The 25,822-nt window shown below is 35.8% G+C and overlaps 1 protein-coding gene across 7 annotated transcripts in view; it reads right to left on the bottom strand.

Annotated features, from left to right (window-relative positions):
* Nucleotides 1–543: 543 nt before the first annotated feature.
* The window catches only part of SCML2 (Scm polycomb group protein like 2), a 59,777-nt gene continuing 34,498 nt past the window's right edge, over nucleotides 544–25,822 (bottom strand). For 4 of the 7 annotated variants that reach the window (XM_026674951.2, XM_087966966.1, XM_087966971.1 and 1 more), the window contains 8 exons: nucleotides 24,344–24,585; nucleotides 23,317–23,446; nucleotides 16,573–16,776; nucleotides 14,718–14,900; nucleotides 10,029–10,142; nucleotides 5,912–6,181; nucleotides 4,884–5,047; nucleotides 544–3,492 (listed from right to left, as the gene is read on the bottom strand). In XM_026674951.2, the coding sequence (XP_026530736.2) occupies nucleotides 3,367–3,492; nucleotides 4,884–5,047; nucleotides 5,912–6,181; nucleotides 10,029–10,142; nucleotides 14,718–14,900; nucleotides 16,573–16,776; nucleotides 23,317–23,446; nucleotides 24,344–24,585 (1,433 nt within the window). In that variant the 3' untranslated portion in view covers nucleotides 544–3,366. Of the gene's footprint in view, nucleotides 3,493–4,881; nucleotides 5,080–5,911; nucleotides 6,182–10,028; nucleotides 10,143–14,717; nucleotides 14,901–16,572; nucleotides 16,777–23,316; nucleotides 23,447–24,343; nucleotides 24,586–25,822 lie in introns of those variants that run through there. The other 3 variants (XM_087966967.1, XR_015749858.1, XM_087966970.1) reach the window with 3 other exon arrangements.

The raw sequence follows: 25,822 nt of genomic DNA, 5'->3' as shown, positions 1-25,822 counted from the left end.
TCTTGATTACATCTAATGCAGTATGTTTCTACAAGGAGGCAGCAGATACTATTTTGATATCATTTTGTTTCCATTTCATGATCAATTGATTACATCTTTGTTAATCATACGATTCATCAGCAAACAGGGGAATTTAGAAATTTACCTTTCCCACTAAAAAGCATCAGGGATTCTACTGGTTTGGCCTGGTTCAGGCGAACCCGTAGCTCCAAAGATCAGGTGGGAATGAACCGGTTTGCTCCGAAGATCAAGATATTTCCTTCCCCACCACCGATCAGCTGTGCCGCGTGAATTAGATGAGAAAACAGGATCTACATCGCACGTCACCGCTGATTTCCCCCCTTGCTGTTGTACTGCTTCACCCAGGAGGCTTCCCTGAGGCCCAGGAGGCAAAAAATGGGGTGCAGGGGTGTGTGCTGTGTGGCCCCCCCACGTCAAACCATGTATTTTATATTAAAGTATATTTTCATTGGTGTATTAGTAACTATGAGGTTAGTCAGTTACAGATTTAAGACATTACATAATAAAAATAATTGACAAGTAAACATCAAGCAGCTTTTATTTTCTTTTTAGATGAGAACATCCAGTTGAAAATGAAAAAATATACCTAACATAATTTGTATCATGTCATATACAAAGTTAAAATTTCAGTGGCATTCTTCTTTCTTATAAAAGTTTGTGTACATGACGTAGTAAACATTATTTGCACAATTCAAAGACATATTAGCAAAATGAATAAAGAGAAACTCCTGGTCTAAAATAATGTGTCTATGTTTTATAACCACTTTTAACATATAAAATTCCTGGAATAACATTTGTGACATTTTGTCTGCAATCCAGTATGGAAAAGATTCTTGCAAGATAGTTTGGCATTTTAATACAATTTTAAAACATCCTTCAACATGTCTGAAATAAGCTATAATAAATGTCTTATATAGTATCAAATTTGACTGTTTTCTTCCACTGCCAACACACCCTTCAAATCTCCAGAACAAATTTATGAAGCACATACAGTAGATGCAAGATGGAGAACAAAAAGCATTCCCATGGTACCAGTGGAAGTTCATTGGCATAATATATGTCACCCTTAAAAATCACAAACACAATTATATGCCAAATACAAGCAATCATGTTTCACAATGAGATAAATAGGTGTGTTTATGTAACTTTGACAGAAATAGACATCAAAAGATATGAAAGATATCACAGCCATTACAGCTTATTTTTAAATACCTGAGCATATATAAATAACTGCACTAGTTAAAGAAAGTTATATATTGGAGCTGTTGTACACTCTTAGGAGAAGCAAAGTTTGCTGATATAATATGAATGCCAGAAGTTCATCAGAAAATAGGACATCACCAAAGTGATCTCATTTAAATTCAGCTTCAGTAATTTAAAGAAATACATTGCTTCAATAACAATTTGCAATTTTGCCATTTTTAGCTAAACCTGAGTAATTGGTGTATTACTAATACACTAATATAATAAACAAGGCATTTTTAAACAACAAATGTATTTTAACTAGAAGTTTTTTCCATATAAAAAGGCAGTAAGAAATATAAAAACTACATTCCTTTCAGGACTATATCTTTTCTAGCAACACTTGGACAAACAGAACGACTGATCCTCTATTCAGCAAAAGTACATAAATTGTCCCTGATATTATATTGGCAGTGATGGGAAAGTATTTTACTTGTTGTAACTACAGACAGCACCAAGATTCAGATGAATTATACATCCAAGTGTAATTCAATTCCTTTGTTGAAAGAAGTCATTGACTTTTTTATATATATAAGACGTTAGAGAGGCAAAGTAAAAAAAAAGACATTCAGCATCACCTTTCCCTCATTATCCCATTCTTTTCCAGATATTTTCCCAGAATAAAATGGTTCAGCGCAACATGAGAATTTAGGAATATTGCATAGTTCCAGAACTTGCCCTGTATGGATCTGTCCATCAATTATTTCTTCTTCTCCCTTCCCCTTCTCTCCATTTCCCTCCATGAAATAAGAAACAAACCAGACAGGCATTAATGAACAGTATGAGGACACATACATCCAGCAAAGACCATTCACATGCAGTGAAAGGTGGACTGAAGGTAAAGTTTTGCAATTAATTAGAAACTGCACATGCTGAAATCTTTCTGGATCCTACACAAGATGGTAGGTTTCATTTTGTTCCTTCCTGGTGGCATAACATCATATTTTAGAATGCAAAAGGAAATCCTGTTTAGGCAACTATCTTCCATACTTCACCAGGTCCCCACCAGGGAATCTCAACCCTATGTTCTACTGGAACAAACTGGTCTATTGGAATTGATTGGCCTAAAGACACAGCTTGATGATACATTAACAAGTATATAAAATGTATAATGCACATTTTCTTTATGATTTAAAATGAACAAAAAACCTGCAGTTTATTATCTGCCACAGTGCAAAAATACCTTTAAAACACACTTAAGAAAAACTTGAACATTATGTACAAAATATATATTTATATATTCATACATACACACACACACACACACACATATGCATGAACCCACCACATAAATATACAAGTGCATGAACATAGGTTTATGCTAGATGGAATGTTTCAATACAATATTTCTTATATTGTTGTAAGCAAACAGAAAGTTATTTGCTCAATTGGGGAGTTGGCTGCTCAGATCAGCCATAAGAAGTTCCTTCCTAAAAAAGAAATTTTCTCCTTAAATTGTCAACATGCTGTAAAAATGTATTTTCATAATTTAAATTTGAAAAAAAAAAAGAGCTTATTTGTTTTTTGCACACAACATATACTTACAATACAAGTATATGGCTATTGTTTTTATGGATATCTGCTTCACATAAGATATGTATGTGATTATATTAATTAAAGAATTAATCAATTAAAAAGAATACTTTCCTCACCCCAGCATAAAAATTCAGCCATTTTTGCAAAAAACAAAAAAACACCCTCCACATTTGATTTTTTTTAAAACAAAGATCCTTTGGAATTCAGCTGTTTTGGTTCTGAATGAAAACGCATCAGCTGAAGCTGAAGAGGTGAGAATGTATTTTGCAGCTTCTCATATTAATACTTTTAGTACTACTTCCTCCCTGCCTATTTTAAAAAGTTATTAAATACAATGTGAAACTTTTAACACTAAATTCCATATTTAAGAAGTATCTGTAACAATGCTGATTTGGGATATTTCTTTCTGATTAGACTAGTAGAAACAATATGCTGGAAATTTCTTTGTGAGCTGAGTGAGATTTTTTTGATCCATTTCATCAGGCAAAGTTTCAGTCCTATTGTTCTCTTTTTGAACCTAACTGGTTGTCTACTTGAAATGCAACACTATCACTATGCATTTGCTGCCTAGAACTTCCCTTGCTTAAGTCTTTCTATATGATAACACAGTTTTAATGCTGGGCCCAGTTTCAGACCCATATACTTCATTATCATATCACTCCTCAGTAACAGAAGAGCCTTCCCATCAATTTCCTGTGAGGAAACAAGATGACAATAATTAATGACTAATTTCAGAACAAGAATATTACTCTAGACTGACACAACAGAACTCTCCCTCTCCCACATTATCACCATTTTTTCCCCAAGAAAAAAACAGTAATTCAAATCTGAACATCTTGGAAATTTTCACGGACAACTTCAGAATTTACATTATAAAAATTACAATTTATAATTATATATTATGTATATTACAATTTATAATTTATTTACAGAATCAGTTATAAAGAGCCGCAGTGTTATGACTTGAACTTGGCAAAACAGCTTTGGATCTGGTATGGTTACACCATCCATTTCCTTAATGCAGAACATGGAGTTTTAGGACCTTGTCCAGATGTTGTAACCTCAAGAAAAAGTTCGCCAAGCCTTTGGGGAGGGAATGCGAGACCCTTCATTTCATATCCTCTGATTTCTCAACTTGCCATATGTTTTCTTTAAATTGTTTAATTATAATTTCTTTGATTGTTGTGAGTTGCCCAGGTTCATTGGGAATCAGGTGACATAGTTAAATAAATAAATGCTGCAACACCTTTTAGTAGGAACAGCAAAGGTTACATACCAGATGAAAAGCAAATTTGTCTGCTTTGAATCTGCAGAAGCCTGAATCTGTGTTGTTTCCATTCTCATTTTTGTTTAAATAATTTATTTTACTAGCTGTCAGAACTACACTGAATCCATCTCCATGTTGGTGACAGATAAACATTTAACCCTTTCTTCAAGGTCAAGATATTAATGGCCTGAAACATCTCCAGACCCTCAGGTCTTCCCGACCCACATCCATCATATCCCTCTTTGACATTTCTAATGTGAAGAACACCTGACTTCTGATTCTGATGGGGGAGCAGCATCTGGAATTTGACAATCTGGTTTTCTTTTTTTCAGTCCTGTCTCTGATCAAGAGAAGTTCTAATAAATTATTTAACCCTATAACATTATCCCAGTGACCTTACTCACATATGGTATCAGTTTAGAAAAGAGAAACTAACAAATAAGTAAACTAATTGGAATCCATTTTAATCCTACCAATTTTTTTCTACAGAGCAAAAAGAACATTTCACACATATCAAGTTATGTTTTCCTGTTCTAAGATTTTTCTCTGTATATTTTTGTATAATTAATAATAGTTTCCCCCAAACATGGCAAGAATTCATGGGACATCAGGACTAAACTTTGGTTTAAGAATAATTCTGTATCAAGTAGAACTTACATTGACACAAAACTCTTTTCTAGTGCAAACTACAGTGGTGGTTTTCTGCTTTCAATATTTTTTTGGAGGAAAAAAGCCTATTAGATTTCAGGAATATACTGGAACGTTTTTATTTCATATGATTCTAGGCACTATTAAAAATAACTTATACTTTACTTACATGTCTCCTGAAGAGTTCGGCATGGGGTGCTAATGTCTGAGGATCTGCTTCTTTTACAAATTGCATTACTTCATCAATTGACCATGTTGAAGGGTCTTTGCTGAAGAGATGCGAAGATTCCTGTTTTAGGGCACTGAGTTCAGGTCCTGTTTTAGAACTTGCAGCTTAAACACACAAAAGGAGGAAACTGAAGAAGCTGGAGAAATAACCAAGGCATTTTGAGAATACGTGCACACATTCAAATAGCTTTTATAGTTATTGGTGAATAGAAAACAACCCTCCCCATTATTTTCCCATTTTATGAATGTAATCTGCAAATATCTTGCTAATTAATGCAGTGATGACCTATACATTACACACACACACACACAATGGGAAGGCATTTTTCCCAGTCTGGTGGCTTCCAAATGTTGCTTCCCCAAATTCCTATTTATGATGACTTCCAAGAATTATCAGTTGAACATTCTGTAAATTACTTTAGCACACCTGGAGAGTATGCTTAATTAGAAAGGCCATGATAGTAGCTTGTTTCTGTTAGTAATTAATTATACATGTTTACTCTTAAAACTCCCCTGTATTGGATTTTCCTTCAAGGTACCATGTAAATTTATAAAACAAAGCAAAATTGTTCATTTTGGCAAAATAATGGCTTGACTTATGTTGTGATTCGATTAAGACAAAGGAATTACCTCAAAGAGAAATCCAGAAGCAGAAAACAGACAAGTATAATCTATGTGGTTTGTTTTCTCCTTCCTTCCTTCCTTCCTTCCTTCCTTCCTTCCTTCCTTCCTTCCTTCCTTCCTTCCCCCCTCCCCTCCCCTCTGCAATAAATACTAAATTAATTACCCACAGCCTGTGCCAAGTAAGGATGTCAGTGGAGCAAAGTGAAGATTCTGGTTTGAGTATGTCTGCTAAATTTGCAGGCTCCTTTTATATATTTAGAATGATAAAGTACTTTTAGAGCCAGTTTTATACATATTGATGTGCACACAAACAAAGCATGAACTTTTAGAAAAGCTTGAGAATACCTTCAATCCTCTGTTGCAATCTCTTTCTGGCAATTTCACAATAACTTTTGTTCCCAGTAGCACTTGATAATTTCTGTAGATTTGGCGCTGTGTTTGAGGTAGCAGATATTGAAGGAAGAGAATGCCTAAAATAGGCTATGTTCCCTGAGGTATATTCAGTGGAAATCTGATTGTTAGGACTTGACAGGATGACTGAATTAAGTGCAGAATCCATTGAATTCTCAGCAAACCTGTGCTCTTTGGATGTTTCTTCACTTGGCAGGGTCTCTGCTATACAGAATTTAACACAACTAGATTATTAATAATAAATATAAATATACTACTATATAAATATTTATACTACTATAAATATTTCATTGAAAAGTTTGCTTTAATATAAACATTACCTATTTAACAAAACTTTACCAAGGTGAATAGGTTAACAACTCTGCAAGGAACATAGTATTACTAACTATCCAATTTTACTCCCCACTCTATGTCATTTGAATCAGAAAGATTGATTTTGGGGGGAAAGGGAAAAAGAGAAATTCTGAAAGAGAAACACAAAAGAAACTGATCCATCTTATCAAATTGTTTGACATTGATAGTGAGCTGTCTAAAAGGTGAAGAAATAAGTATGGATTGTCATGCTGAAGCCAAAGTTTAGAAAAGGCATTTTTGCATGCTGTGTGCAACAAAGAAGAATCCTGTGTGTCAACTATCTCACTGGGCTAGACAGCAAAAGAAACTCCTGGGACATTTTTTACTGAGAGTATAACTTTAATGAAGATTCCGTATGGGTACAGAAGTAGAAAAGCCAGTTCTAATGATGTCATTCCAAGCAGCATAGGAAAACCTTCACTTTCCCCCCTGGATCTCCCATTGTCCATTGCCACCAATCATTTGCACTTGCTTTGTTTTGGGAATGGTCTGTCTGCATCCGACGTTCCCAACAGGTCACCTTGGGGTGTTGTCTCAGGCTTCCACTCAGCACATTTGCATTCCAAATTTCCCAAGGAGGACACTGAAATCTCCACCCTAGCAATCATAGGGACAATGGGGCCATTTACCATTTCTCTCACTGTCAATCTCACAGAAGACTGGCCCCATCTTGGCAGGAGTCTGAGCTCCCGCCTCCTTGCTGGATGGAGGAGAGAACTCTATGACTTGCTGCCCTTCATGACTTTTTTCCCTTGATTCAGTGGGTTTTTTCTCTCCTTTGGTTGGCTTGGAGGCAGGGGAGCAGTCATCAACAATGGCATGAGACACATGGCAGCTTGGTACTCCTCCTTTCCGCAGCAAAAGCAGCCACCAAGGTTCTGGCGGGGTATCTCTCCTCTGGCTGGAAGTGCACCCTTTTCCCCCTCTAGGAGCCACTTGCTTCTCCATGGGGCAGTGAAACTGACTCTCTAGCCCAATATGTTCATGGAACTCCATCAGGTCGATCTCTACCTTGGTGGCCACACGGTACCACACCTGCAGGTTGCATGGCACCTCCCCAGAGTACGGAATTCCGGTACAGTTGTTTGTCCAATCTCTGCAGGAAATGGTAGACCAGTAAGCATTCAGGCCAGTCTCCTAAGTGGCTTTCCAGGCTGCAGAAATCTTGAATGTACTCCATTACTAGCCGCTTCCCCTCCTTCAGTGCATGGATGTGGGCTTCCATACCAGGCTGCCACAGAGTTTTCGAACTGCTCTCACAGGGCTTGCATGAAGGCATTGAGGTCATCCAGCTCTGGGGCATTCATCATGCAGTGACACCAACCACTCCGAAGCATTCTCTTCCAGATTGACTGCAATGACATGGACCTGGGCCATATTGTCTGGGTATATTGTTCCATAACGTTCCATGTGGTGTCAGGCTTAAGTCAGGAAATGGTCTAGGCAGTTTGGGCATCCATTGAAATTGTCCACCAGGGGGAGTGACTGGCACTCCTCCTGTGCCAGGATGAATCCCTGGGGTGGAATACCATCTGTTGCCACCAGTTCTGAGATTCCAGTCATGGTTGCTTGTGCTGGGCCCCCAACCACAGCTGGGACCACTGGTGCTGCTGGCTGCAAACAGAGGAATTGCAAATCCCACTGCTGCTGCCACCTGTGTTGAGGCTCTGGCTGCAACTACAACCGCCGGTGCCACCAACTGAAGTATAGGAAAAGGAATAGCCAGGACTGCCTAGATTTTCATGACTCCTGGCCCACTGGTGATGATCATGGCTCCTGGCATTGCTGTAGCACAAATTTCTATCTCTCCAAACTTCTCTCTCAACTGTTCCATGAATGGGTTATTGCTGGTGGTCAGGAGCTTCCACTCAGTGGGGTCAATCCCATTTGGCTAGTAGCATTGCCATCCACTTGCCGCCTTGGACCCTGTTGACCCCGGAAGAGAGAAGAGAGTCTTCGGCCTCCACTGCCTTGCCCACATTCATTGCCCAGCCTCTTTGCTCATGTTTGTTGTCTTCAGCCCCTGGTACAGGATATTCCTTACTTGCTCCTTAATGGCTGCTGCTGGTTGCTTGAACTTCTCTTTGGTTTTGGGCGCATGCTGGCTAGTTGCACTCCTGCTCTTGCTTGAGGTGGTGCCAGTCTTCCCAAGCCAAGGCCTCGTCCAACTTCTTCTCTTCCGAGTCTTTGCCCGTAGCTAACATTTCGGGGTTGACCTCCTGGTGGGATCCAGGTAGGCCATTTCTATGAGAACTGGTTTAATATCAACTGTCCCACTGGGTTAGAGAGCAAAAGAAACTCCTGGGCCTTTTCCCTTTCCCCACTCGACTTCCCATTGTCCATTATCCACCATTCATTCACATTTGCTTTGTTTGGGGAACAGACTGTCTGCCTCAGATATTCCCAACCGGTGACTTTAGGGTGTTGGGTCTGTCTCAGCCTTCCAATCAGGACACTTGCATTCCAAATTTCCCTCCCAAGCCTCCCTTACATTCCAATGCTTTCCTTCTCCCCTCCTGTTATTGTTGTCTGGTTGTGAGCAGGGCTGCGTAGCGAGTCAACCATGACATGTGTTTACTCCTAAAATAGTAATTTGTTAGTTCTCAATATAGGGAAAGACAAATAGTTTGCCAACTTCAAAAATGATTTGGAAAGAATGCTTTGGGTCTCAGGTACATCTCTGATATTTAATTAAATTTGCATAATGGGGGGGGGCTTGTCTTTGTTGCACACCCGGATATGGGCTGCCTGTGTGACCCGTTCTTCCCACCCGCCGGCCATCCAAGCCGTGCCCGCAAGATGCAAGGGGAAGGGGGGGGGGTTAAGTCTTTATTCCAAAACCACGGTATTTTTAAGCATAATATCTTTCTATCTTCCATTTCCATTTCCATTATTAAGACACATCTACAGGGAGGGAATTTGCACAGCCTGAAACAAGCACATATCAATCCTTACATGTTGAGTGATACCCTTTCTCCTAATAAGGAAAGGCTGCTAATTTCCTTTGACATACTGTCTGGATATAGATCTCTCAGTAATCTTCAAATCATCAATTTCCAATTTGATACTTCAGAAGAGCTTCCTTCTCTCATCCCTTGTTGTTTTTGTTTGGAAAGATTGAACTCATTTTACTGTTTAGGCATTCCAGAATTTAGAAATATTTAATTCTAATCTGACTGACAAGACCTGAAATTTCCATGAAAAAATAAGAGTAAATTCTATGGGACTAAATTCTTCTGAGTGTATGGAAGACTTGACTGCTTGTAAAATTTTGAGTGTGTGGATTCTGCATGGGATGCCCAGAACTGTAGTTAAATGTTATTGACTGTCTTTATAAATGTTCTACATTATAACATTTATGGCAGGAATATATTTTGGTCCATTGTATACCTTAAGTCTTGCAAAATTTTAGCTTCTCTTTAAAAGAAAACCAAACAAGTGGGGGGAGGGCTGTTTTCTGGAAATAGCATTATGGGATTATGGGACAAAACATATAACATAAATCTCTGCAAGACTTGATGGACAACTTTCAGCCCTTGCCATTCCACAAACTGATCCAAACATTTCAATTTCACTATGCCCATTGACAACATAGCAATCAATGACCCTTAGCAAGAAGATGCAGCACATCCAGGCCCTAGAATGAAAAAGGTTGTTTATTCTTACTGTAAGTGAAGATAATTAAAATTCAGTTTACCTTCAGATGGGTGAGCTTCAGTTCTTAGAAGCTTAGGAGACAGGGGGACAGGATAGGGGGGTGAATCCTGAGAATATCGCTTTGCACTTCTGCTGTTTAATATTTGTTCTTTTGCTTTATGTTCAAAAGGAATTAAGGAGTTATAAATGGATGCAATAATTCAAATGTACATACACTTAAAGCTCCACTTTACAAAGATTTCAAATTTCTATGGTAGCAAATTTAGAAATAGTTTAGAATCACTAGATACAACAATATTTGCCAGTGTAGCAGTCACAACAGATTCAGGAAAGCTTCTCTATAGAGAGAGATTTGGAATATGGATGGGTGATGGGCCACCTTAATTAATAGTACCTGCCTCATTAATCTTTCCATGAAAAATGCATATGGACCTTTAATTGTGATGCAATTCCTTCTGTCCATGTATTTTTCTGTAGTATTTAGTTCAAAGCATTCCCAAAGAGTAATTTAATTATGAAATTAGAAAATTAGAAATCAGAATTCTTTATTAGCCAAGTGTGATTGAAGAAATTTGTCTCCAGTGCATAAGCTCTCAGTGTACATACAAACAACAAAATGATAGGTCATATATCATACCAAATAGTTACAACCATTAATCATAATATACAAGTGATAAATCATAAATACCTTGAGATGAGAAATAAATATATCACTTATACAAAAAGTGGGCATTTTCCATAAATGAGAATTGAATCAGAAGCACACAACAAATGAATGAACTGAAATTAATGTTTTCACCTTAATCTGTTTAAGGGGGGAAAGGTGGTTAAATAGGGATGCTTTAATTATTGCCTATTTTATATATTTAATATACAAGATTTGGTCATTGGTCAATGACAAAATAGACAAGAATTAAAACATCATACTTAACCACCTTGCCCCCTTTTTTGTGAACATGCTGATGTTAAGTATATGTCAACTTTCAAGAATGGGGAAAGAGAAATAATTTTGGGCATATTTACTTTTTCTCTACTTCTTTATTCCCTAACTTTTGCAAGCTACAATTTTTTCAAAGCCTATTATTTGTATATTAAATAGAAAAGCACATAATTACAGGACAATATAAAATCCGTGAAAGTCTCTGGTAAACCCCTAACTCTACATGTTACCATTCAATTACAATTTTCAATGATTATAAAATAAGTAGGAAGATGGTCTATTTCTGTCTTGGCATGACCTAATAGCTTGAATCCTACTCAAATGTAGTCCTCAGAGTGAACAAGCTTTTGCATCCCTTCCATTGAGAGAGAAGAGTTTTGCCTATTCTATTAGGTTATAGAAAAAAAAGTGGTGGTGAAAACTATAAATGGGAAAGTATAGCTCTAAATTAAAGTACAAAATACATCATGACATTAACATTCAATAAGAGACATGTCTGACCCGTTATCTGGGAGAGTTTGATGTGATTGATCCTGAAGAAGTGGACAGAGTCCTGGTAGTTGTGAACTTGGCCATCTGGACCCATGCTCTCCTGATTAATTAAGCTAAGCCATCCTAGGAGGAAGCATGTGGCTGGCTCCAAAGAGGCTAATGCCTTTATATAGCAGTGGTGGTACTACTTGCATTGAAGGAGGCAATGATGTGCCCTCTTCTCAAGAGGCCATACTTAGATCCAGCAGTGTTAAGCCTTCAACTTACTATTTCTGTAGAAAGTTGTTGAAAGGTGGTTGGGACTCAGCTTCAGAGATCACTAAATGAAAAGGGTTATCTGGACTCTTTTTCAGTCTGGGTTAAAACCAAGTACAACACCGAGACAGCATTGTTATGCTTGCTGATTACCTTTGGAGAGCTTGGAATTGGGGTAGTGCAGTTGACCTGCTCTCTTGGATCTCTCAGCAGCTTTCGATACCATCAACCATGGTATCCTTCTGCACTAGATCCAGGAGGTATTGTTTTGTGGTGATTCTCCTCTTTCTCTGTGGCTAGTCCTGTCAGTGTTGCTGGTCAAGGAGAGATCAAGCTCTGAGCCCCTACAGTTTGTGTGTGGTGTGGGGGATGCCTCAAGGTTCTGGTTTCTCCCCTATCCTCTCTAATATGTATGCAAAACCACTGGGTAAATTAATCCAACCACAAGGGCTATGGTATTATCACTACGCCGATGATACCCAGCCATACATTTCTACTTCTGGCCAACAGATGGTGTTGTTGCAGTCCTGTCCATGTGCCTGGAGGCTGTAACTGTCTGGATAGGGATGAACATTTAACAATATACTTAAGGCTGTAGTCCATATGAATCCTGATCCAAATGCAGTACATTGTGGTTTTTAATCGTGTTGCTTGTATCTTTACAATTTATATTGTTTTGTTTCCTAGTATGATTTGATTGCTTATTAGTAACCCATGACTAAGTGTTGTATCTTATGATTCTTGATGAAAGTGTTGTATCTTATGATTCTTTATGTACACTGAGAGCATATGCACCAAAGACAAATTCTTTGTGTGTCCAATCACACTTGGCCAATAAAGAATTCTATTCTATTAATTCACCTGAAACAGGACAAAACCAATTCATCCAGTTTCTAAATCAGAATTCTAATATACGGGGATACCAAAAGTCAGGCTCCATAGGCCAATCACAATATTAATGTTTTTTTCAGAGAATATTACTGTGCTTAGGAATATTAAAAAGTCATGCATGAAACAAGTAAGAATGTATTTAGAAGTAAATATGTTAACATAGGTTATATAATAAAGTATCTACGAGATCTGACTTTTAGAACCCCATATATAATTCAAGTATAAAATAGTTATTTTGGGCACCTCATATCTTAATAAACAGTAACCACCCTGTCCTCAATGAATGATCCTTGCAATCGTCATCCTAATCAATGTGACTTGGGTGGGTGATGAATAATAGAGATATAACCGTCCTTTTCTTTATGCATAGATTCAGTGACCCATTACAGTAAACAGATTTCTTTCTGAATTTCTGCTATTTTCACACAAGGTTGGCATCTCAGTCAAATTGAACTGCCAAAGGATCACTGGAATTGTGGTGGAAAAGCTGTGAAGAAGCATGTGGTATACTCAAAAGCAGAAACCCTCTGCACTGATTTATGTGTAGTACATCCCATCACAATAGTGTTTATCTTTCCTATATCTTTTGTTCCATTTTGGTGAAGAATAAAAGGATTATGTACCCTTATAATCAAAATTTCTAAAGCATAAGTTAGAAACAGATGCACTAATTTCTTCCACTAAATTTCCTACAAATGTTGTTTCATGCTAAAACCACCTTTACGGTTTTTTCCACTTCAGGTTAGATAATTAAAAAAATCACCATTAATGTTCAAAAGAAATGAAATTCTGTATTTTTCGCTTCATAAGACGCTATTTTTTCCCTCCAAAAGTGGGTGAAAATGTCTGTGCGCTTTATGGAGCGAATATGATGAATAGCAGCCAGGCCACGGCTACGGGGCCCTTTTACTGTGCTGAACCCCACCTCTTCTGTCTCTTTTCCTCAGTGCAGGAGTGAATAGGCAGAGCTGGCACATGAGAAGACACCTATCTGTGGTCCTCTCCTGCCCTCACTACATTGCTGCTCCATATTTGGCACCCCATATTCACAGTGAAATGGCGCTTTTTTTTTTGTCTTTTCCTCCTCGAAACCTAGGTGGGTCTTATGGTCCAGGTATATCTTATAGAATGAAAAATACAGTCTCTTTCCATTGGGCAAGACAAGTCAGCTTCCAAGCTGTTAAATCTTGCTACGAAGCTGGTGGTAAGTCTTTAACTGTCCTAGTTTTGACTATATCAATTGAAACAGACTAAATCCTTGGTTGATGGCCATAATGCTAGTGGCTGTTCAGTCATTATAGCATATATGGTAAAGCTAGAAACCAGCATTGCACCTCATGTGATCGACTATAAGCAAGTAAGCAATGTGAAATCAGGGCTATGTAAGCTGAGCATTAAAACACAAAGATCTACAGATACTTATTTCAGATTTACAGATTTCAACAGGCAATTGTAAACTAAAGAATTTATCATACTATTTTCTTATCATAGCCGTTGCATATCCATACTAATGCTATCCAGCAATCTGGACTCAATGTAGAAAAAGTATTTCTGTATGTAGAACTCACACTACAAGTGTCAGCAACTTTTTAAGGAAGATGCATTTTTCTGGGCCTCTGAGGAAAGCGTATTTTATTTTAAAATGTGCCAATAGCTATAACATGCATATTCTGAATCTCACTTTCCTCTTTGAATATGGATTGGATTTGTAGTGGTTTTCAGTATACCTTACTTTTAATTCTACAGTGAATAGCAACAATGGCTGACCTCTGGGGGGGGAGAGGGCTCAGACGTTAAGTAGGGTCAATCCTCCTTGGTATTTGGACATCAGACTATTAAATATCATGTCTGCAGAATACCCTGGGAAATAGAAGTCCCTGAAAAAAGCTTCTGAATGTTGTCAAAAAGTTACATAAGCATGTCCTGTAAGTTAAAGTATACCTTAAAACTTTAGAACTTGTAATTACACATGTAGAAAAAAGCAAAACTATCTACTTTTGAAAATTCTTACTAAATCACTGTGCACTATAATTCAAAATGATTATTCTACTATTTTGTCTCTTGCTTGTTTTGTTTCTAAATATAAACCATCAATGCTAAAATACACAAGAGCTATGACAAAGAAAGGAACTAAAGCAATCAGAACATTACCTGACTTGTTTCTATCATGTTCAATGGGACTATGTGCATTTCCCATGTAAGGACTAAAGGGCTGGCTACTGAAAAGATTATCACACTGCAGGCTGTGGCAAAGTTTCTCCAAGAAACGCAGAACAAAAGATGCACTATTCACAGAAGGAAGATTGATGGCATGTTTTTCCTCATCAAAAGAGGCTGTCAATAAAAAGATTTTAAAAAATAACCAATATTATTATATACAATGAAATACCACCAGTGTCTAACAGAAGCTATCTCCCTTTTAATTAATCCTAGGAATAAAAAGAAGGCAGCAATTTTTGTACTTTTTCTCTACCAAGAGGTTTTGGACTATTTGCAGTATCTCTATGCTAATCAATGTGCATTTGTTTTGCCAAGTTTGAAAAGCACATTTTAAAAAGCTATTAATTTTCAAGAATGTAATACTATTCAAATGCAAAGAGTTCACAGGGCTCCTCCCTATCTCTCTGAAAATATATGTTCCTTTGGGCTATTAGGAATGATTAGGAGCACCAGCCCATTTCTACTGCCCTAGGGCCAGTACTGCAAATCTGAATTATTTGTTTTATATTTGGGAATGGATGGGCAATTGGTTTCCAGCCAGGAAAAGCACAATGACCAAACTGAGAACTCTTTTTCCACTGTCATGATATTAAACATTAATTTGAAATCAATGTGTCTTCTAGAAGATTAAATTTAATAATGCTAGATATAAGGTGTGACAGCTTAAATGGCCACAGAAAACGGTCTCATTTGGCATTAATATGTATGTATGTATGTATGTATGTATGTATGTATGTATGTATGTATGTATATAGTAAATACTGATTGTGGTTAGTTTACAACAGGGGAGTCAAACTTGATTTCATTGAGGGCCACATCAGGGTTATGTTTGACCTTGGGGGGCCAGGGTGGGTGTGGCCAGCTCAACATCACTCATGTCGGGGGCACCTGTGGTGGCCCAAACGCTCTGCCAGCAAAAACAGGCTCCTGAGCTCTTTTTTCGGCTGTGATGGCCTCCTGCAACTCTCTGCCAGTGAAAACGGAGCTCAGGAGGGCTGCCTGCAACAGCCTCCTGCAACCCTCTGCCAGATGGCCTCCTGCGTGCAGCCCTTGCGAGCTTTTGTTTTCAACTGTAATAGCCTCCTGCAACCCTCTGCCAGCAAAAACAGGCGGCCCTCACAAGCTCTGTTTTAGCTGGCAGAGACTCCTTGGGCCAATCCTTTTTTGATTCCAGGGGGGCCCCACTGGCCCCATCTAAGCACTTGAGTTTTGAGTTTGACACCCCTGGTTTACAAGAATCACTGACTAATTGTATTGCATATACAATTAACAATAGGCCAGAAATTTGGCTTATTCTGCATGTCAACATTGTGCTGGTGAAAAAAAACTCGTTTGTTTTCACCTCTTTGTACAAAAGGATAAAGCCAACCGAAAATAAAAAACTTCCTATAATATTAAATTGGGCCCCATTAGCCAAATAATCATGACTCACAAACCTAAAGGGATCACTGAAATGAAAGTATTCATTCTTAGCAGAATCCCAAAGGTGCTTTTTCAAAAGGCAACTAGACTTTCTTTGTTTTTCCTTGAAGACATTTCAGTTCTCATATAATAAGCTTCTTCAGTTCACATCTAAGAAGCTTCTTGGATGAGAAGAAAAACATCTTTAAGGAAAAACAAAGAAAGTTGCCTTTAAAAATGCACCTTTGGGACAACCATGGCCTGGGTGAATGAGAATCTCCATATACATTCTTAGCAGAATATAAGCCAGAATTGATTTGTTGTTCACAAATGCAATATATACACAAAGTTGAAGTCTAAATATAAATCATATAAAATAATGTACCAGTAATAATCTCTCCAGCATGATGGCCAGGCCTGAGGAATCCAAAGACAATTTTTGATTGATAGGCACAATCGACACAAGCTTGGACAGCCTGCTGAAGTACTACATTCACAGGACCTGGTCCAAAGTGATCAGGAAGCTGCTGAATTTTCTTTTTATCAAGATGAGGCCCAGAATTTCCGTTCTTGTTAACATAGACACAAACTAAAAGACAGAACAAAACACAATGTAAAATTCATCTTTATCTACATTCTTAAAGGCATCTCAGTGGCATAAAATTTAGGTTCTGACAAATGAACAAATAAAACTCATCTCTGTCTACTATATTTCTTACCCAGGAAATTCTTGCTTTGCCTTTTAACACCAAAAGGAACTGGAATCCTAAAATTTTGCTTACATGGTACATTCAGATGAACCACAATATCAACCTTGAGTACATGTTCACATTTATTACACTTTCAATCCTGTTTTTTGCTACATTTTCCAGAATTAAAGAGAAAATAGAATCCCTTCAATCTAAACTATCAGTCTTTATTTTGTTCTCCTTTATTAAACATCTGCTCCCCTCATCCCTCCCCAAAGGTTTGACTTCCAAAACCTTATAGGGAATATGCAAATATTTTGTCAAAATTACATTGAATGCATTCACAGCACAGAATCTTAAAAGAAATTGTTTACAATTTAAAGCAAAACAACTAAATAGCTGGACTAAAAAAGAACCAAAGATGCCAAACACGATTAGCAGTAGGGAAAAAAATTCTTTCTGCTCTGGGTAGATTAAAATAGAAAGATAAAAAGATTGCTTAACAAAGATGATACACAGACAAGGATAATAAAAGTATACACATAGCCATGAAATACAATCAATGGGGATAAAAAAAGAAAAGGGAAATTTGAAAGCAAGATTATAGAAATTGGAAGGAACATTTAAACATGTAATAGAGTAAAAGAAAAAAATAAAAGTCACTTAGTAGTTGCACAGAAATTTAGAAAACAAGAAAATAGCTGTGAAAAAATAAATTATTATCAGTACACTAAATAAATTTGGAGGAAAATAGCATTATTTGTCTGTTATTATTTGATACTATCTGCTGATCCCCAGTGAAACAGAAAATAATGCTACAGAAGAAAAAAAATTCTGGTTGATATTGTGGTTGTACAGTCGAGGGAACACGGAGCTCTGCTCCCCACAATCAGTTTCATTTTGCCAGGGAGCCCTAAGGGGCTGAAAGTTGCCCCATAGAGGTGACAATAAAGATGGGAACCCGTTCTTCACAATCGGATGGTGATTGGCTTGTTTGACCTGGGGAAAACCCTCCAAACCAGCAGGAGAAAGGCAAACCACATTCATGTTGGCAACCTGAAACCATTGACAACCAGGGAAGAAAGCTGTCTGTCCTGTTTATATGCCAATTAATAGATTGTTATCATCGTGTTTTGGATCTGGTCTCTGAAGATTTAATTGAGAGAAATGACACCCAGTGGCAGACAGAAGAAAGAACTGTTGAAATTTGTTGTGTCTAAGATAAGGGATTGGCTTGGAGCCCAGACATATATATCTGATTAGCATTCCTGATCTCCTTGTAGATGGGGAAATCCCAGACCAGCATGGAACAGCTGGCGACAGAGAAGACTTTTTGCAGCTTCCTGATCGGTGGGGATTATCAACTGGATTAAAGCCTGGCTACTTTGGATTACAAAAATTGATCGATTTATAATTCAGAACCTGTAAGAATTAGTTGGAGGCAGAAGAAATTTTGTGATTTATCTGGTGAGATGTATTGACTGGACTAAGGCCAACTGGCTACTTTGGATTATAAACATCGATTGAACTGCAATCTTAGATCGTAGATATGCTATGACGGGTTTTACAACTATTCTTTTAGACTTGGTGTTGACTGATAGAGCTGATTATAACTTCTATCTGATGAAGTTAAATATTGGAACATACTGGATTATAAAGGCTATAGATAAAATGAAAGTTCATAAGAACTATATTTAATGTTGTATTCAAACTGTCTATTGATGTATTGAACAAGATTTGTTATACGAGACAAGGCCAGTTTTTCTGGGAATATACTAGCTCGATAATAGAGTAACTGGAGGGTGGGGACAAAAATGAGTGTACCAAATCTTGCTAACATTATTAAAAAGCCATTCTCAGCACCCCCATCTGGAGCTCCTAGCCCTATACATCACAGATCTATAGCTTCAACAAGAAAAATCCAAAAACTTCTAAAAGGAAATGCAGACAACACTACAGACGATCCAAGAAGCAATTGCTTCACATAAAAAAGATGCAAGAAGAAATCATGAGACAAAAAATAACCAGCATAAACTAGAAGAAAAAATAGATAAGATAAATGAGGTTTTTAATATAAATTCTCAGCTAGAAAAATACCAACAAATGATTGCAAAGAATGAACAAAGAATCCAGAAAATGGAGGATAAATCAGAAGAAACTGAGAAGAAGATGGAGGAAATAAATGGAGCAAATAAGAATTTGGAAGACACAGTAGCAATATTGGAGATGAAGAAAGCTTCATATTTATTAGGACTCCAGAATATACATGAAGACAAGAAGGAGGATCTGACAGAATTGGTCACAAATTTGTTGGCAGAAGCACTGGAAATTGTAAAAGAAGAGATGGAAAAAAGCTCAATCAAATATATAGAATCAATTCAAGCTATTTAAAAAGACACAGAGTGCCTAGGGAGGTACATGTTAAATTTGTGAAAAGAACAATAAGGGATGAAATATTGAAGAGTGCAAATATTGCAACATAGAAAAAGGGAGATTGTGGTCTTAAAACAATCCCCTGGAATATAAGAGATTTACAAATACAATATCAATTCTTGATCTCAAAATTAAATGAAAAAGGAATAAATTTTAGATGGCTAGTCCCATAAAGGATCCTAATTAGTTGGAATTGTAGAAGATATAGATTGAACTCCACTCTTAAGGCAGCAGAATTTTATGAGTCATACAATTTTTTTTGAAGAAGTACAACATACACAAGCAGATAAACTTAACAAGCAGATAAACTTAACAAGCACAAAGAAATAACAACAGAAGAGACAGTAGCACAAAGCAAAGAAGAAGAAAATACAAATCAAGGAGGAAAGGGGCTAATAAGAGAACAAAGACAGAAAAGAATTACTAGGAAACAAAAACCCAAATACAAGTAAATAAGATGGAGAAAGAAAATTGAATTCTCTCAAGGAATATAAATGGACTTAATCCCCCCGCAAAAAGGAGGAAAATCTTTACATGATTATGAAAATTAAAAACAGATATAATCTGTTTGCAAGAAACACAAATAAAAAAACAATATAAACTTCTGGAATACCCCAAAATTGGGAACCTGTATTTTATATCAGCACAAAAGAAAAGGATAGCGCTATATATTAAAAAGACAGTAGACTCCAAACAGGTCTACATAGATGAAGAAGGAAGAATTTTGATGATAAATCAAAAAAGATATGGATAATAACAATATATGCACCAAATAATAAACATTTTTTTTATCACACATTGCACAGGAAAATACTGGAAATGGAATATCAAAATATTTGTCTCGTGGGAGATTTTAATGCAATTGTCAATGATAAATTAGATTATAACAGTGGCAAAATTGGGAAAAAAAGGAAGAAAGAGACTACGCCGGATGGCTGGCATATAAACTGAAAAAAGAAAAAGAGAAAAACTTGATAAATGAACTCCAAGATGAACAGGGATGTGTACAATTTCAAAATGAGATAATAAAAAAATAGTTAAAGAATATTATGAAACATTATATGATATAGGAAAAGAAATAACACAATATATGGAAAAAGCCAACCTACCCAAAATCCTAGAGAACTTTGAAAAGATATAAATGGAAAAATAACAATGAGGGAACTGATAACTGTAAAAAAGCCCCCAAAATGATAAAACTCCAAGTCCAGATGGGCTTCCTGAAGAATTTTATAAATGCTTTCTAGATACGCTAAGCTCTCCAATGAAGGAAGTTTGCAATGAGTTATTATCAGAGGCTAAACTACCAAATACATGGACAGAAACCAATATTACCGTAATACCAAAAGAGGATTCAGATTTGACACAGATAAAAAATTATAAACCAATATCACTATTGAATGTGGATTACAAAAATTTTGCCTCAATAATAGCAGAGATTGAAAGATTTTTGACTGGATACAGATCAAATTGGATTCTTACCAAAAAGACAGAATTTCAGGATTATACTAGATACATTAGAATACTATGAAATGTACCCAGGAAAACAAATGATACTAATTTTTTTAGATGCTCAAAAAGCTTTTGATAATGTAAGCTGGCAATTTATGATACAACAATTAAACTGTATGGATTTTGGAGAAAATTTTATTAATATAATCAATGTAAATGGGGACTATACACAGAATTTTAATATAAAGCAAGGCACAAGACAAGTATGTCCATTATCGCCTTTATTATTTATATTGACCTTGGAAGTCTTGAACATCAGACAAGATCCAGAAATTAAAGGCATGGAGATAAAAGATGAAAGATATAAATTACAAACACTTGCAGATGACTTGGTATTTATCATAGAAGAACAGCTGGAGACAATTCCTAAACCAGGGATCTTCAAACTTGACAGCTTTAAGACTTGTGGACTTCAACTCCCAGAATTCATCCTCTAGTCATGTTAGCTCAAGAATACTGGGAGTTTAAGTCCACAAGTCTTAAACTTGCCATGTGTGAAGACTCTTGTCCTAAACTATTGAAAAGGATCGAGGAGTTTGGAGAAGTAGCAGGTTTGAAGATAAACAGAGAAAAAACTAAAATTATAGTTATAGTATACCTTACACAGAAACAAAAAGAACAATTGTCAGAAAAAGCGGACTTTCAAATAGTCAAGAAAGTTAAATATTTGGGAATATACTTAACAGCAAGATGTGCAACAATAAAAGAAGATAACCATACAAAATTATTTAACCAAATAAAACAGGATCTGGAAAATGGAAAAACTTACAATATCTATCAATACTATCAATATTATCAAACCTATCAATATTAGGAAAAAATGCTATTGTGAACATGAGTATTTTATCAAAATTGCTCTGTTCCAAACAGTACCTATAAAAATTGAGAATAAATTCTTTAATGATCTGAACACACTGATTTTGAAATTTGTTTGGCAAGGAAAAAAAGCTAGAATTCAACTGAAAATGTTACAAGAATCCAAAGTAAATGGAGGATTTGGACTACAGATTGCTTTTTAAACTATCAAGCATGTATTCTAACAAGAATGGATAACCCTTAGATACAAAAGATTGCTATATTTAGAAGGACATGACTTACAACTTGGATGGCATGCATTTTTATGATATGAGAAAAATAAAAGCCACAGATATTTCCAAAATCACTATGTAAGAAATTCATTATTCTCTGTATGGGAAAAAAACAAAAGCTAAAATCTGTTTGAGAATCCAAGGATGGCTCTCAATGATGGAAGCGTTTATTCATCCAAATTTCACAATTTCTGGTGAAATTTGAGAAAATTTTGACATATAAAAAGGTATTTTGAATACTGACGGGAAACTAAAATCTAAACAAGAGCTCTAAGACCAGAGTTTTGAGTTATCATGGTGGCCTGAACTGCAATTACAATCTAGATATGATAAAGATGCTAAAATGTATGGCTTTTATAAAGAACAGACAATCTTCGATCAGATATTGTTGAACTCCAATGAAAAATTTATTAAGAAACTATATAACTTTCTATGAAATTTGAAAACAGATATCTAGAACTAGAGAAACAGTAAAATATATGCGAAAGAAATTATAAGTTAAAAATGGCAACTTCTTATAAAGAAAACTTATATAAAATGTTTTATAGATGGCACCTACCACCCACCAGGTTAGCCAAAATGTTCAAAAATATGTCTAGTAAATGTTGGAAATGTACCCAAAAATCTGGCACATATTACCATTTGTGGTGGACTTGTGTTAAAGCAAAAAACATTTCGGGCAAAAATACGCATGTGGTTAGAAAAGATGTCAGGAAAACATATAGATCTTAAACCTGAACTTTTTTGTTCAGAAAAAAATGATAAACAAAGTGTAATATATGTAATATTGCATGTATTAAGAGAAGTGAGGATTGTATTTGTTCAGCATTGGAAAAATGAAGAAATACCACTAGATGAAGAGATAATTAAGAAGATATTGGACTGTGCAGAAATGGACAGATTTACATTGAAGATCAAACAGAAAGAAGATACAGAATACTATCAAACATGGATTTTATCAATGTCTGGAAAAAAGGGTTAAAGATTAGGAATATAATTTGTATTGTTAAGCAAATAAAATAACTGAGACAATACAATGTTTATTAAGCACTAATTAAATGTAATAGTAGAAAATTAATAAAACTTAAATAAAAAAAGAAAAGAAAATAATGCCACAGAAGAAACTAACAGATTTCCAAAGACGCACAACTTGAGTTCCGTTTAACACCATATATAGTATAATGTTTAATATACATTGGCACTTGAATAAAATATTGCTTTAAAAATTGATAACACATATTCTATATTTTCCAAATTGATGTAAAATTGGAATGTGTATCCAGTGCAAAGCCTCATAGCTACTTTCAGACTTGTTTTTGCACCTCTAAAACACTGTAGTACCTTAGAGTAAATTGAGAATCATCAGAATTTGTCCCCGTGAGATTTTTTTTAAATAGGTAAATTTACCTGTTGAAATAACGGCTACAGATGTTCCAGTGATAGCAGGTGCCTCTCCATATATCGGAGAGCTACTATTATCGACTTTTTCAGAAATAGGAGGAAAAAAGGCGGGAGGTTGCATTGTTACGTTTTTTTTCTGTTGAAAAATAATATATTTTATTTTATTAAAAATATTTTTGCAAAATAGTCACATCATATTTAGGTCAATATCAATTGACAAAAATTCTGATACAGTGAATTATTGAATGCTGTCAAACGAGCATAAAATTGCTGTAGATTTACAGTTTATTCCTGATCTGAGATTCTCCAGAAGAGGCAAAAACATGATCTCAGCTAGAACTAGCAACCAGATGAGAGCTTTCAGAAGCTAGGCATCACATAAAACGACAACCAGTCCTATATTGAAATAAACATCTTTGGCAGATTTAGTCAACTGTTATAAATATCTGCCTCAGCAAATTTTTAAAACTAGAGTGTATAAATATAGTAAATGTCCCTTTGACCACTTATAGAAACATGCTGATCTATGGGGCCACTATTCTATTCCCATTTTCTTTAAATAACTCCCACTGAAAGGAAGTTCCACTAAATTAAAAGATTGTGTGTGTTTGTGTGTGTGTAGTCATACACATGGAGAGAAAGAGAAATGTAGTATAAAATTGATCCAGTTGAACTTATCTGCATTAAAGAAACAAGGAAGCAAAGAAAATGTGAAGCCTTTTTTGGGAGGGCAGTCACTTTCAGGTTAAGACAAATTGGTAACTCAGGAACACGGATTTTAAACCTTGGCAATTTAAGACCAAGTAAATATGCTAATGCTGTTTACACATTAAAATAATAAAATCGGTAACTTTCAGATTATATTCCACATTTGCACAGCAATAGAACACTTTGGAAACAGCTTTCAAAAAATAATAAATAAACCTAGGTAAAATAGATTTGGTAAAGAAACTTTCACACATGGGGCAGGAGAATGCAATTTATTAATCAACAAAATAGACCATCACATCTATGATAAAAAATTTATACTAACTTTTCTTCCTGGATTTAAATCCTTTTTCCTTTTTTTGAGGTTTTCTTTGTGAGAAATGTTTTTGACTACCGGAATATTTTTAGGAGATGGGACTTTGCTAAGGACGGTGGATGGAGCCCGAGTGAGTTTCCTGCCTTTGGCAGTTGGAACAGGTGAAGCTGATTTCGGTGAAGAGTGCATTGAGCTTCGAGTTCCTTTGGAAGGAGAGGTCTGTGCTTTGGTATTATTTTTTGTGCTAGAAACTGTGGAAAAACACATGGACCGTCTTCATGGATTGTTAAAGCAATATCCAACCAACAGGATCCTCAGATATTTTTTTTTAATTCAGCAATACTTTAAAAGAGGTTTACAATCAATCATGAATTAATTTTAGACTAACTTTTCTGCAAGGTAAGTTAAATAAATAGATAAGTTAAAAATAAGATAGACTAACTTTTCTGCAAGATAAGGAAGCCTGCTTTCTTATCCAGAAATTTGCCAGTGCACCTTTGTTTCTATGTTAAGAAAATCTTATTTCTGTACATAACACTTTCTGGAGGCACAAGTACAGGCCTGGGTCTTTTCCCAACTTCCATCCCTGGGAACTCCAGTTGGGATATAACTGGATTATAGGAGAACTTAAGGCCAAACTACACATTACTTTAAAGATGTAACTAGTGTTTAAGATTTTGAGTTTTTTTACTTCAACTAAGTGAAATGAATCTGATTGGATCAAGAGAAACTGTGGAAGAAGGAGGATAGTTTTCTATGTCCATAACATTTCCTGTCTGGAAGAAAGCCTAACATTAGCAATTTATTTTGTCAAAAAGTGATGCAATGAGATTAGCAGGTATTTAAGGAATTAAACACATAGAAATAAACAATGATAAGATTATGAATTTCTAAATATGTTTCCTTTATTCCTTAACTACTAATTAATTATCAGCATGCATTTTACACTTAAGTTACTGTTTGATATGTTTCTTTTTATTTAAAAGTAAGAAAAAGAAATATTTCATATTGGTATTTATTGGTAGGATCTATAAAGTTCACTCAAGCAAAACTTAACCCTATATAATCACCTTATATAATTTGACATTAGTTTTGACAAATTAAAAAATGATTAACAATAAATGATAATAATCCATTTTGCTTGATAGTCTGCAATATTTATAAAATAAGTACAGATAAGAATACAAAATATGCAGGGACAAGAAGTACATAATAAGCAAAGTGAATAAACATAACCCTTAATAGTTCTATCGGTTTTAAAAGTGGTTATCATGTCAGAAAAACCAATACAGCAAATGTACAAGAAATTATTACACTAGGTAGATGCACACAAATACATCTCAAGAACAAAACAATAAATCTGTTTAAAATACTGTAAGAGTGATTTCTTTATAATGTATCTGGTAAATAAATACCAATTGTTAAAAGTTATATACTCTAAAGTTGTGTGGGTTACTGTCAGATTATTACTAGCTGGATTATTCTAAA

The sequence above is a fragment of the Notechis scutatus genome, chromosome 5 (assembly GCF_049901735.1).
Source record: "Notechis scutatus isolate UNSWTSFEM ecotype Mainland chromosome 5, rNotScu1.2, whole genome shotgun sequence".
Classification (NCBI taxonomy): Eukaryota; Metazoa; Chordata; class Lepidosauria; order Squamata; family Elapidae; genus Notechis; species Notechis scutatus.
Note: the sequence above shows the minus strand (reverse complement) of the source record. Positions and strands in the feature narration are given on the sequence as shown.